Source organism: Nomascus leucogenys, chromosome 18 (genome assembly GCF_006542625.1).
Source record: "Nomascus leucogenys isolate Asia chromosome 18, Asia_NLE_v1, whole genome shotgun sequence".
NCBI classification, from domain to species: Eukaryota; Metazoa; Chordata; class Mammalia; order Primates; family Hylobatidae; genus Nomascus; species Nomascus leucogenys.
In genome coordinates, this window is record NC_044398.1 from 23,677,889 (window position 1) to 23,690,081 (window position 12,193).

At 43.7% G+C, this 12,193-nt stretch overlaps 1 protein-coding gene across 25 annotated transcripts in view; it reads right to left on the bottom strand.

Moving 5' to 3' along the window:
- Positions 1–12,193, bottom strand: part of USP54 (ubiquitin specific peptidase 54) — a 138,854-nt gene that overhangs the window by 77,229 nt on the left and 49,432 nt on the right. For 18 of the 25 annotated variants that reach the window (XR_004026714.1, XR_004026712.1, XR_004026713.1 and 15 more), the window contains exons 1-2: positions 8,246–11,171; positions 1,414–1,506 (exon numbers count right to left, since the gene is read on the bottom strand). Coding sequence is in view for 20 of the 25 variants with exons in the window: in XM_030798231.1 (XP_030654091.1) it covers positions 1,414–1,506; positions 8,246–8,392 (240 nt within the window). In the remaining 5 variants the exon portion in view is untranslated. Of the gene's footprint in view, positions 1–1,413; positions 1,507–8,245; positions 11,172–12,193 lie in introns of those variants that run through there. The other 7 variants (XM_030798218.1, XM_030798232.1, XM_030798217.1 and 4 more) reach the window with 5 other exon arrangements.

Below are 12,193 nucleotides of genomic sequence, written 5' to 3' on the forward strand. Positions count from 1 at the left end.
GGGAAAATCTCCTAAAGTTTTCGGTCACAATTCCTATCTCAGGATGTAAAAGCAACTATTATAAATTAAACATATAACGATCACATCCAAACATCCCTGTAACAAACCAAGAATTCAGACTTTATGAGACCAAAAATGACTGTGGAAGCTTACTCAGAAATCAGACAGACTCATCTATATAATCCATTATATATCTGGACTAAGAAACTATAGGGAAACTACATGTTGGAGAAAAAGAGAAAGCAACAGAATTGGCCCTTTACACATCATAGCTCTTTCCCTTTAGCAACATACCTAAAATCTCTAAGTCAGAAATCTCTCACCTTAGGCCATTTTCTTTGCTCTAAAGAAATCTCTGGTTTCATTTTATTCAGAAATGAAAAACTTGGAAACAGGTGGGGAAGAAAAAAAAACAGAAATGAAAAACTTAAAACTAAACAATACATGGGGTAGAGAACTGGTATAAAAGAATCATTTAAGTGTGGTAATGGGAAACTAGGGAATAGAAAAATGTTAGTACTGGCATTATTCTCTTTTCCTTTTTCTTTCTTTTTTCTTTTTTTTTTTTTTTTTTTTGAGCCAGGGTCTCACTGTGTCGCCCAGGCTGGAGTGCAGTGGTGTGATCAGAACTGCAGCTTTTAACTTTTAAGCTCAAGCAATCCTCCCACCTTGACCTCCCAAAGGCTGGGATTACAGACACGTGCCACCTCACCCGTTGTACTGGCATTTATCAATAGGAAGAGTTTATTGCTAAATTTAGCTTTAACAAAATTAATTACGTTAAAAACACCTAGTTGCATCTTCTTTTAAAATGAAAATTTAGAATTAGCTTTTCAAATAAACACTCAAAGTAGAAGCAGGCTGGGCGCAATGGCTCACGCCTGTAATCCCAGCGCTTTAGGAGGCTGAGGCAGGCGGATCACCTGAAGTCAGGAGTTTGAGACCAGCCTGGCCAACACGGCGAAACCCCGTCTCTACTAAAAATACAAAAATTAATCAAGTATGGTGGCACGCGCCTATAATCCCAGCTACTCAGGAGGCTGAGACAGGAGAATTGCTTGAACCCAGGAGGCAGAGGTTGCAGTGAGCTGAGATCGCACCAGTGCACTCCAGACTGGGTGACAGTGAGACTCCATCTCAAAAAAAAAAAAAAAAAGGAGAAGCATACTTGCATAGTATTCTATCACATCAAACAGAGCTGCATAAGCAAAGAAGGTTCAGTAAAAGAGACTACCCAAGCCAAGTACTAATTCTTTGAAGCAAGCAAACCAATCATATCCATTTTTGCACTAAACCACAGGTAGATAATTCAGTAACAAATTCTTTGGCATCATCCTGATTAACCAAACCACCTTGACATTGACCATTTGGCCGCCCAATGGTAGTGAGAAGAAACTAATTGGAAGTACTTACCTTGAGAGCGCAAAAGATGCAGGAATCTCCCATGCACTTGTGAGTTGTAAGCTGCCTAAAGCTACGTCGGAAGATATCCAAGTGCCACAAAACCTGATGAGAAAAGGAAAATATTTCATTACTCTATAAAAAGCCACCATTTAATTTTAAAGTAAAGAGTTCAAGCAAACATAGGTAATGACTGCAGAAGATGTCTTTATTCCCAAAAGAAAACTTCATTCTAGTATATTAAAACAAATGTGAAAAAAGGTGAGGTATCTAACAAGAAAAATAAATGGTCACATTCTGGGAAAGATATTAATTTGAATGTAAAGTGAAGGTAATACAGTTAAAATATGACATGACATACATCAAATATGATCCTGAAGAGGAAATTTATGGGTTAAAGCTGAAGAATAAGGATTTATATTAATGATTCACACAAGAAAAGACAGAATATTTTAAAACTTATATTAGAAATGTGAACCCTTCCTCCCTCCCTCCCTTCCTTCCTTCCTTTCTTTCTTTTCTTCCCTCTGTGGCCCAGGCTGGAGTCCACTCGGCTCGCTGCCCACTCCCTGCCTCCGGCTCCCATGATGCTCCTGCCCTGGCCTGCGGGCTGCCTGAGATTGCCAGCGCGCGCCACCACCCCTCCCTGGTTTTTCTCCTTTGGCTGGAGGCGCGGTTTCACCATGTCGGCCAGCCTGGTCTCCAGCTCCTGACCTCCAGTGGTCTGCCCGCCTCGGCCTCCCGAGGTGCTGGGACTGCAGACGGAGGCTCGCTCACTCGGTGCTCGGTGTTGCCCGGGCTGGAATGCGGTGGCGTGGTCTTGACTCGCTGCAGCCTCCGCCTCCCACCTGGCCTCCCAGGGTGCTGGGATTGCAGCCTCTGCCCGGCCACCCCGTCTGGGAAGTGAGGAGCGCTTCTGCCCGGCCGCCCCATCTGGGAAGAAGTGAGGAGCGCCTCTGCCCGGCCGCCCCTTCTGGGATGTGAAGAGCGCCTCTGCCTGGCCACCCTGTCTGGGAAGTGAGGAGCGCCTCTGCCCGGCCGCCCCGTCTGGGAAGTGAGGAGTGCCTCTGCCCGGCCACCCATCGTCTGGGATGTGAGGAGCGCCTCTGTCCGGCCGCCCCGTCCGGGAAGTGAGGAGCCCCTCTGCCCGGCCGCCAGCCCATCTAGGAAGTGAGGAGCGTCTCTGCCCGGCCGCCCCGTCTGGGAAGAAGTGAGGAGCGCCTCTGCCCAGCCGCCCAGTCTGGGAAGAAGTGAGGAGCGCCTCTACCCAGCCGCCCCGTCTGGGAAGTGAGGAGCGCCTCTGCCCGGCCGCCCCGTCTGGGAAGTGAGGAGCACCTCTGCGCGGCTGCCCCGTCTGGGAAGTGAGGAGCGCCTCTGCCCGGCCGCCCCTTCTGGGATGTGAGGAGCACCTCTGCCCGGCCGCCCCGTCTGGGAAGTGAGGAGCGCCTCTGCCTGGCCACCCCGTCTGGGAGGTCTACCACAGAGGCCAGAAGCAATGTGGGGGCTGGACATGGTGGCTCATGCCTGTAGTCCCAGTATTCTGGAAAGCCGAGGCGGGTTGATCACTTGAGGCTAGGAGTTCGAGACCAGCCTGGCCAACATGGCGAAACATATGAAAAATACAACTGACCAACCAACCAACCAAGCGACAACAAAACAGGTCTACCCTGGAGTCATACTCTAATTTTTTTCTATTTTCCTCCCTTTCTGATCCTTTATCCCACTTTCTTATTCTTCCTCTTCCTTCTCCTTCTTTTTTGTCAAATAGAGGATTCAGTTATTATCATTGATCCATACAAAGTCCCTCTCTCATTTATTTTCTTTAATTCCCACCCCCCATTTCTATTCCCCGCCTTCCCATGTGCAACCTTCCTAATATGTTTGATATGCATCTTTTTGTTTGTATGTACTTTTAAAAAATGTTTATTGTTTTGTGTGCAAAAAAAAATTAAAAATAAAAAATAAAATGATCAGAAAAAAAAAGAAATGTGAACTGTAGAAATGTGAGCTGTAGTGTGGAATTTTATCTTTGTTAGAACTCTCAATTTTCAGACATTTCTTAGAGAAGTGTGATCTCCTTAAGTCAATAGGGTAAAAAATAATGATTTTTATGCTTTTGTTGAAATGGGAAAAAAAATGATATTAACAGTGATAAATCATGTTATAGTATATACTCTTGATGTGATGTGTTGAGAATGGCACTATACTTTTGTGATCTTCCTCCCCAAAACCTATTACCCTAGTATAATCATGAGAAATGCATTAGACAAATTCCAATAGGGGAAGGGGGATATCCAAAAAAATACTTGATCAGTACTCCTCAAAACTGTCAAAGATTATCAAAAACATAAACATTCTGAGAAAATGTCACAGCTAAGAGGAGCCTAAGAAGACATGACAAGTAAATCTAAATGTGGTATCCTGGATGAAATCTTGGGTCAGGAAAGGACACCAGGTAAAAACTAAGGAAATCTGAATAAACTGCAATTTTTAGTTAAAAAAGAAATGACGTAGTATATAGCATAATGCCTTAGGAAGCTCCCCCTTGCTAGGAAAACATTTAATGTCATAATATATGAAAAAGCATAATTTCTGGAGCCCCAGATGACAGCATACCTCTGGAGCTTCTTCTTACTTATATGTCTCAAGATACATACTCTAAAAGTTCTTTGAAACTGGCTATGCTCCCAAGTAAATAACATCTTTTTATAGCAAATGTAATAGGTTCAACTCATCCGTGGCAAACAGCTTTGAAACCAAAAGTTAGAATATTAGCTCATAACAACAATTATTTTCAACATGGAACATGATTATAATAGGGACTCTAAAACCATCAATGCCTCAATCATTAAGTATGGATACAGAAATATGTATGTGTATATATATATTATGTATTGTATATGGCACTGGAAATTAGAATGGAAAATCATAAATAGTATTATTTCAACTGACAATACAAATAGACCACACAGAAAAAAAAATCACAAAAATGGGACTATGGCCAAGACACGGGTAAACAAACACATTTATATCAATGCCTTATTTTGCCTGCTTCTAAATCACAAAAGTATTATCAGGATAAAAAGTAACTAAAAAAACTAATATGTGGCCAGGTGTGGTGGCTCATGCCTATAATCCCAGAACTTTGGGAGGACAACGCAGGAGGATCATTGGAGCCCAGGAGTTCAAGACCAGCCTAGGCAATTATAGTAAGACCCTCTCTCCACAAACAATTAAAAAAAAAAATTAGCCACGTGTGGTAGCATGTGTCTGTAGTCCTAGCTACTAGGGAGGCTGAGGTGGGAGGATTGCTTGAGCTCAGGATGTTAAGGCTGCAGTGAGCTATGATTACACCAGTGCACTCTAGCCTTGGCAACAGAGTGAGACCTCTGGCTCCAAAAAAAAAGAAAGAAATGAAGAAAGAAAACTAATATGCATCATCCAGGACAAAAACCTAACCAACTCCACCTAACTACATGAAATTTGGGTAATAATTAGGGAAAGCACTTAAATTTTTTCTATAGGCTTACCAGCGCAGAATTTTTTTTTATTGTTTTCAAATAAAAACTTAAAAACTGAGAAAGAGGCTGGGCGCAGTGGCTCACGCCTGTAAGCCCAGCACTTTGGGAGGCCGAGGTGGGCAGATTACCTGAGGTCAGGAGTTCAAGACCAGTCCAGCCAACATGGCGAAACCCCATCTCTACTAGAAGTACAAAAATTAGCCCAGTGCAGTGGCGCACGGCCTGTAATCCCAGCTACTTAGGAGGCTAAGGCAGGAGAATCGCTTGAACCCAAGAGGCGGAGGTGGCAGTGAGCTGAGATCCCACCACTGCACTCCAGCCTGGGCGACTGAGTGAGACTCTGTCTCAAAAATAAATAAATAAAAACTGAGAAAGAGCATGAAACTTTTATTACCTAGATAAGCTTGGCAACATTCTTGTATTATGAATGAGGAAACTCAGACACTATTACCTGTACAAAGTCACAAGACTAGTCTACAGAATGGCTAAAACTAGAACCCAGGTCTCCTCCTAATGCTCAAGACCACTGTTCTTTATACTAAATATCTTGTCTTCTCTCATAGCAACCCATTTTCTCATAACATCTGAGGAGTCAAGCTAATATTTTACCCAAGTATAATTATCTTGGGTGGCAAATTTCATTTACTTTTACACTGAAGAGCAGAAAAGAAGAGAAAGTAATTACTTGAAAGTTAGGCCCCTTCCTCCCTTCCTTCCTTCCTTCCTCCCTCCCTCTCTCTCTCTCTTTCTTTCTTTCTTTCTTTCCCTCTGTGGCCCAGGCTGCAAGCTACTCGGCTCGCTGCTGCCCGCGCCGGCCTGCTTTTTCTCCTTTGGCTGCAGGCGCGCGTTCGCCATGTTGGCCACGCTGGTCGCCAGCTCCTGACGCCGAGTGCTCTGCCCGCCTCAGCCTCCCGAGGTACTGGGACTGCAGACGGAGTCTCGCTCACCCGGTGCTCGGTGTTGCCCGGGCTGGAGTGCGGTGGCGTGGTCTGGGCTCGCAGCAGCCTCCGCCTCCCAGCCGCCTGCCTTGGCCTACCAGGGTGCTGGGATTGCAGCCCCTGCCCGGCTGCCGCCCCGTCTGAGAGGTGGGGAGCGTCTCAGCCCGGCCGCCCCTCTGCCCGGCCTCCCTATCTGGGAAGTGAGGCGCGCCTCTGCCCGGCCACCCATCGTCTGGGAGGTGAGGAGCGCCTCTGCCCGGCCACCCATCGTCTGGGAGGTGAGGAGCGCCTCTGCCCGGCCGCCCCGCCTGGGAAGTGAGGAGCGCCTCTGCCTGGCCGCCCGTCTGGGAAGAAGTGAGGAGCGCCTCTGCCCGGCCGCTCCGTCTGGGAAGTGAGGAGCGCCTCTGCCTGGCCGCCCCGTCCGGGAAGAAGTGAGGAGCGCCTCTGCCCGGCCACTCCGTCTGGGAGGTCTACCACGGAGGCCAGAAGCAATGTGGGGGCTGGACGTGGTGGCTCACGCCTGTGGTCCCGGCACTCTGGGGGGCGAGGCGGGTTGATCACTTCGGGCTAGGAGTTCGAGACCAGTCTGGCCAACTTGGCGAAACATGAAAAATACAACAGACAAACCAACCAACCAACTCAGTGACAACAAAACAGGTCTACCCTGGAGTCATACTCTAATTTTTTCTATTTTCCTCCCTTTCTGATCCTTTATCCCACTTTCTTTTTCTTCCTCTTCCTTCTCCCTCTTCTTTGTCAAATAGAGGATTGAGTTATTATCACTGATCCATATAAAGTCCCTCTCTCATTTAACTCCCACCCCCCATTTCTATTCCCCGACTTCCCATGTGTAACCTTCCTAATATGTTTGATACGCATCTTTTTGTTTGCATGTATTTTTAGAAAATGTTTATTGTTTTTGTGTGCAAAATTAATAAAATAAGCCAATAACATTTAAAAAATAAATAAATAAAATAAAATAAAATAAAAAAAAGAAAGTTAGGCCAAGGGGGATGAACTTAACATGCTATGGGCGTGACTGGGCAGAGCAGACAGAAAGCTTTGGGATTCTAAGATCAGTCAAGTGGCAAGCAACAGTGAAAGTGAAAATGTAGGGTAGATAATCACCTTAAGGGAATTTACTTTCCCCTAGCTCTGTTCAAGTGTATCTGACTAGACACTAGTTATGAGCCAAAACAGGAGAGCTCAAAGGGAGGAGATAAGTTGGACAAAGACTAGACTCCATTCAATACGTGGGCCAAAAGCCTGAATATTAAGAGACGAGATTAACACACCTGAAAGTCTTTGACTTTTGGAAAGAATTTTGCTTCTATACTAGAGAAAAGCAACAAGGACAACACACCTTGCTCCCAAAAGGAGAAACAGAAAACAGGCCAGACGCCTGTAATCCCAGCACTTTGGGAGGCTGAGGCAGGTGGATCACTTGAGGCTAGGAGTTCAAGACCAGCCTGCCCAACATGGTAAAACCCTGTCTCCACTAAAAATACAAAAATTAGCTGGGTGTGGTGATGCACACCTGTAATTCCACCTACTTGGGTGGCTGAGGCATGAGAATTGCTTGAACCTAAGAGGCAGAGGTTGCAGTGAGCTGAGATCACCCATGGTCCCAGCTACTCAGGAGACTGAGGCAGTAGGATCACCTGAGCCCTGGAGGTCAAGGCTGCAGGAGCTGTGATTGGGCCACTATACTCCAGCCTGGGCAATAGAGTGAGATTGTCAAAAAAAAAGAAAAAGAAAAATAGGAACTGGTAGAGACTGTTCAGGAAAAAAAGCTGATAAATAGAAAGATAGGCCAGGCGCAGTGGCTCATGCCTGTAATCCCAGCACTTTGGGAGGCCAAGGCAGGTGGATCACAAGGTCAGGAGTTCGAGACAAGCCTGGCCAATATGGTGAAACCCTGTCTCTACTAAAAACACACAAATTAGCCGAGCGTGGTGGTGGGTGCCTGTAGCCTGTAGTCCCAGCTACTCGGGAGGCTGAGGCAAGAGAATCACTTGAACCTGGGAGGTGGAGGTTGCAGTGAGCCAAGATCACGCCACTGCACTCCAGCCTGGGCGACAGAGCAAGACTCCGCCTGAAAGATCACCTGGTCCATTTACCTCCCTTTAGGCATGTAAATAATAGTAGTTACAGTTATTATTATTTCTCTTATCATTATTAATCCCTCTTTTTTACAAATGAGGTAATTGAGATTAAAAGAGATAAAGTGACCTGCCAAAGATCACACAGATAAATGTAAAAATTATCTCAGGTTACTAACCTCAAACAGAGACTATCAAGCATTTTATTTAAAAAGAGTTATCAGAAATACAGCATCAGCAATTAAAAGTCAAAGTTCACCAAAAATAAAGAAATTACCCTTACCTGCAGGGCACTGTTGAGGAAGCAGCTGTTTTGCCCTGGCTCATTGCTGAGGCCTTTGCTGGGGGCTATGGAGGTTGAGCTTCGAGGTGCAAACATCCCTTGTACACTACCACGACCCCCTGAAAAATAATTTCTCTTCCAAGACATTATTGTTCACATTTAGCCTGAAAAAAAAAAAAAAAACGGAGAAGGATTTGTGCCTTTTTGGCAGGAATTTCTGTCTGCTAAAGTTCTAAAAGGAAAGGGAATCCAGAATTTAGTCAATTTATTTTGGAAGATTTTGAGTTTACCACCTTCCAAATATCTGTGTAGTCAAGGGACTCAGGTATCCTCCTAGATCAAGATGACAGAGCCCTCCCTCACTTGTTCCAAACAATCTCCAAAATGTAACATGGCACAGGACTAATGCAAACAGAGAAATCCTTAAGTATTGCTTCCTTCTATTTTTCTTGAACAGCCTCCATAAAGTCCTGGTGAAGTGGATGTAATTCTCAACTCCAACAGCATCCAGGATCAGGGTAAGATGTGTTCTTCAGGCTTTTTGATAATGCTTCTTATGGACTGAAGATTTTTCCAACTGGAAGGAGAGGCAGACAGATAAGCAAGAATCCAACATAATCCTCCTCGCCCTCTATTGCCTTGTATCATCATCCTCTGAAGCAAAAACTCAAATTCTGAGCAACTGCAAAAGGTTCCACAAAGCCAAGAAGAAGCCTGTTTGAATCATCTGAGGTTTTTGTTGATGTTCTTGCTGCTTCTTTTTAATGTGCCCCAAACTTCTATTGTCCCATCCAGATCTTCAGCAAGTCTCTCCTCTTTCTTCTGGGACTAGAATAGCCAGCTGTGTCAGAGAGCTTTAACAGAAATAAAAAAAATCAAAAGCTTGCGTCACTTAATGACTCTACTGGCTTTGGACTGTTCTGCCAAGATCAACGTTGCCTCACCTCTCACTATAAACTTGAAACCTTGGCAAACAATGCCAAAAAAAAAAGAAAAAAAGAGAGACACCCAAACTAAAGAGATGGAAAAAAAAGGCAAGAACAGCTTTACTTTCAGGGGAAAAATTCTCTGAAATTTTCTTGAAGCAGAAGAAAGTTGATCTGGATAGAAATAAAAACCAAATACAAACTTTCCAGTATCAGGCTAACACAAAACAAATCACCAAGTAAGCACACACAAACTAGGAACTGAAACAGTTTCTTTTGGACATTGTGAATAAAGCACTTTTTAAAAGGTGTTTTCCATGAACATGCTTATGAAAACCTGCTTAAAGGTGGGAAGGCCATGTTAGCAGTCTAAGATCTTTTCTGAGTAAAGATGTTCCATCCAGAAAACACTGATGGTGAGTAAACCACATGTCCTTAACATGCAGTCCAAGAGAACTAAATCTTCTCCTGCCCTGTTTGTTTGTTTGATTTTTGCCAGAGGATCAGAGAGATAATTTGGGTTACAAATCACTTAATCTCCAGATTATATCCAAGGGCTCACGATCAGAGGCAATCCATTGACCAACTTTAGTTTTCAACTAATTAAAATGCCAGTGAGGCAACAGAGAGTAATACCAAAGCAAGTATGTTCCCTGGAAGGAAATCACCACATCTCCAGCTTTAAGTTTTCCTATAAGGCTGCCATGTCCATCTGCATAAGGAAAAATTTTTAAATGTTAAGTGTTAAATTTGCCAAGATCAACAATTCCTCATTCTCCCTTCCTTCTCACCATCATGTGCACCATCTAAAAACGCAAAAATGCTTTAACATCTTAATCATTCTCTGGGAGATCACCTAGCATTGTCTACAGCATGTCCAATGGAAAAACTGAGGTACAGGAATATTAAATGGTTGCATAAGACTGTTCCTTCCCTTCTGTAAATTCCCAGACTATTTATAATCTACATGTCACAATTAAAGTATTTGATTATACAGTCTACTGTCACATTATTCTCTATTTTTATTACTCTCTGTTTTATATCGTATCTGTCATAATATGACTACATGAAATGAAATAGTAACTACAGTCAGGTATGTGCTAAACATGATACTTATGTCCTTTATTTAATATTCACAACAGTCCTATCAGATAGCTATTAATACTTCCATTTTACAGAAAAGTAAAGAGAGGCTTAAAGACATTAACTTGCCCAATTCAACACTGGTAAGTGGCAGAGCTAGAAATCTTTGACTATTAAACTATGAATCAATTATATATTTTATTATTCTATTCCAAAAGCTCCTATTACAGTGCTAGTCATAAGGAGGCAGTCAATAAATACTGCCTGATGATTAACATGACACCAGAAAAGAACCCATATCTCCTACACAGACTATAAGACCCTCATCTTTCTACACACACCCTCATACACACCCCACTCAAGGCCACTAAGCAACTTCCAGCAAGCCATGCAGCATTCCTTCAGCTCAACTGCTGCAAAGGAATGACAAGTACCAAGCCTCCACTTTGCTCACAGCCAAAAGGACTTGGCAGGCAGGTGGGGTTTCCAATATCCACATTAGGAGCTAACTGAAACTCGGCCTGCCCTATGACACACACTCCTGAGTACAGGGAGCAAAAGGAGAAAAACGCAGTAGCAAAGATTCTCAGGCTCTGAATGGCAGTATTATGTAGGGTAAAGCAGTAAGTTCTCAGACCTGTTCTAGGTGTGTCACCAACTAGAAGTGAGAGCATAAAGGACCAGACAAGAGAGGCAGTAATAAGTGGTCCAGAGAAATACTAACACCAAAAACATTTCACTTAAATTGTAGCTATAGCATTAAACAACATAATCCTTCTCCAGTGCCATTTACTGAAGATATGTGAGGAGGGGAATTATAGTTTTAGCTGTATGGCTCTCACTACCTAGTTTTGCTTTTTGGTTTTTTTGTTGTTTTTTTTTTTGTTTTTTGTTTTTTTGAGGCAGAATCTCACTCTGTCACCCAGGCTGGAGTGCAGTCGCGCGATATTGGCTCACTGCAGCCTCTACCTCTTAGGTTCAAGCAATTCTCCTGCCTCAGCCTCCCCAGTAGCTGGGATTACAGGCATGTGCCACTATGCCCGGCTAATTTTTGTATTTTTAGTAGAGACAGGGCTTCACCAGGAGCGGTCTCAAACCCCTGACCTCAGGTGATCCACATGCTTCGGCTTCCCAAAGTGCTGGGATTACAGGCGTGAGCCACCGCACCCAGCCAGTCAATTGATTTTTGATGAAAGTACCAAGGCAATTTAATTGAGAAATGACAGTCTTTTCAACAAATGATGTTGGAACAATTGGGACACTCACATGCAAAAAACTGAACCTTGAGTCCATACCTTACGTCTTATACAAAAATAATTCAATAGATCACAGTCCTAAACAAAAGACCTAAAACTATAAAATCTAGAAGGCAGGAGAAAATTTTTTATAACCTTTGGTTGGGCAAAGATTCCTTTTTTTTTTTTTTTTTTTTGAGACAGTCTCCCTCTGTCGCCCAGGTTGGAGTGCGGTGGCATGGTCTCAGCTCACTGTAACCTCCACCTCCCCAGTTCAAGTGATTCTCCTTCCTCAGCCCCATCACCCTCACCCCCAACCCCCTTCCCCCAGTAGCTGGCATTACAGGCATGCGCCACCATGCCCAGCTAATTTTTGTATTTTTAGTACAGATGGGGTTTCACCATGTTGGCCAGACTGGACTTGAACTCCTGACCTCAAATGATCCACCCTCCTCGGCCTCCCACAGCACTGGGATTACAGGTGTGAGCCACTGCATCCGGACAAAGATTCCTTAGATACAACAAAAGCATAATGTATAAAAGGAAAAAATTATAGAATTGAACTTCATCATAAGAACGTCTGCTCTTTGGCAGACACTGTTAAGAGAATGAAAAGATTAGCCAAAGATTAAAAGAAAATATTTGCAAGTCACATAATAGATAAATGACTTAGATCTAAAATATATAGAATCCTCAAAACTTAG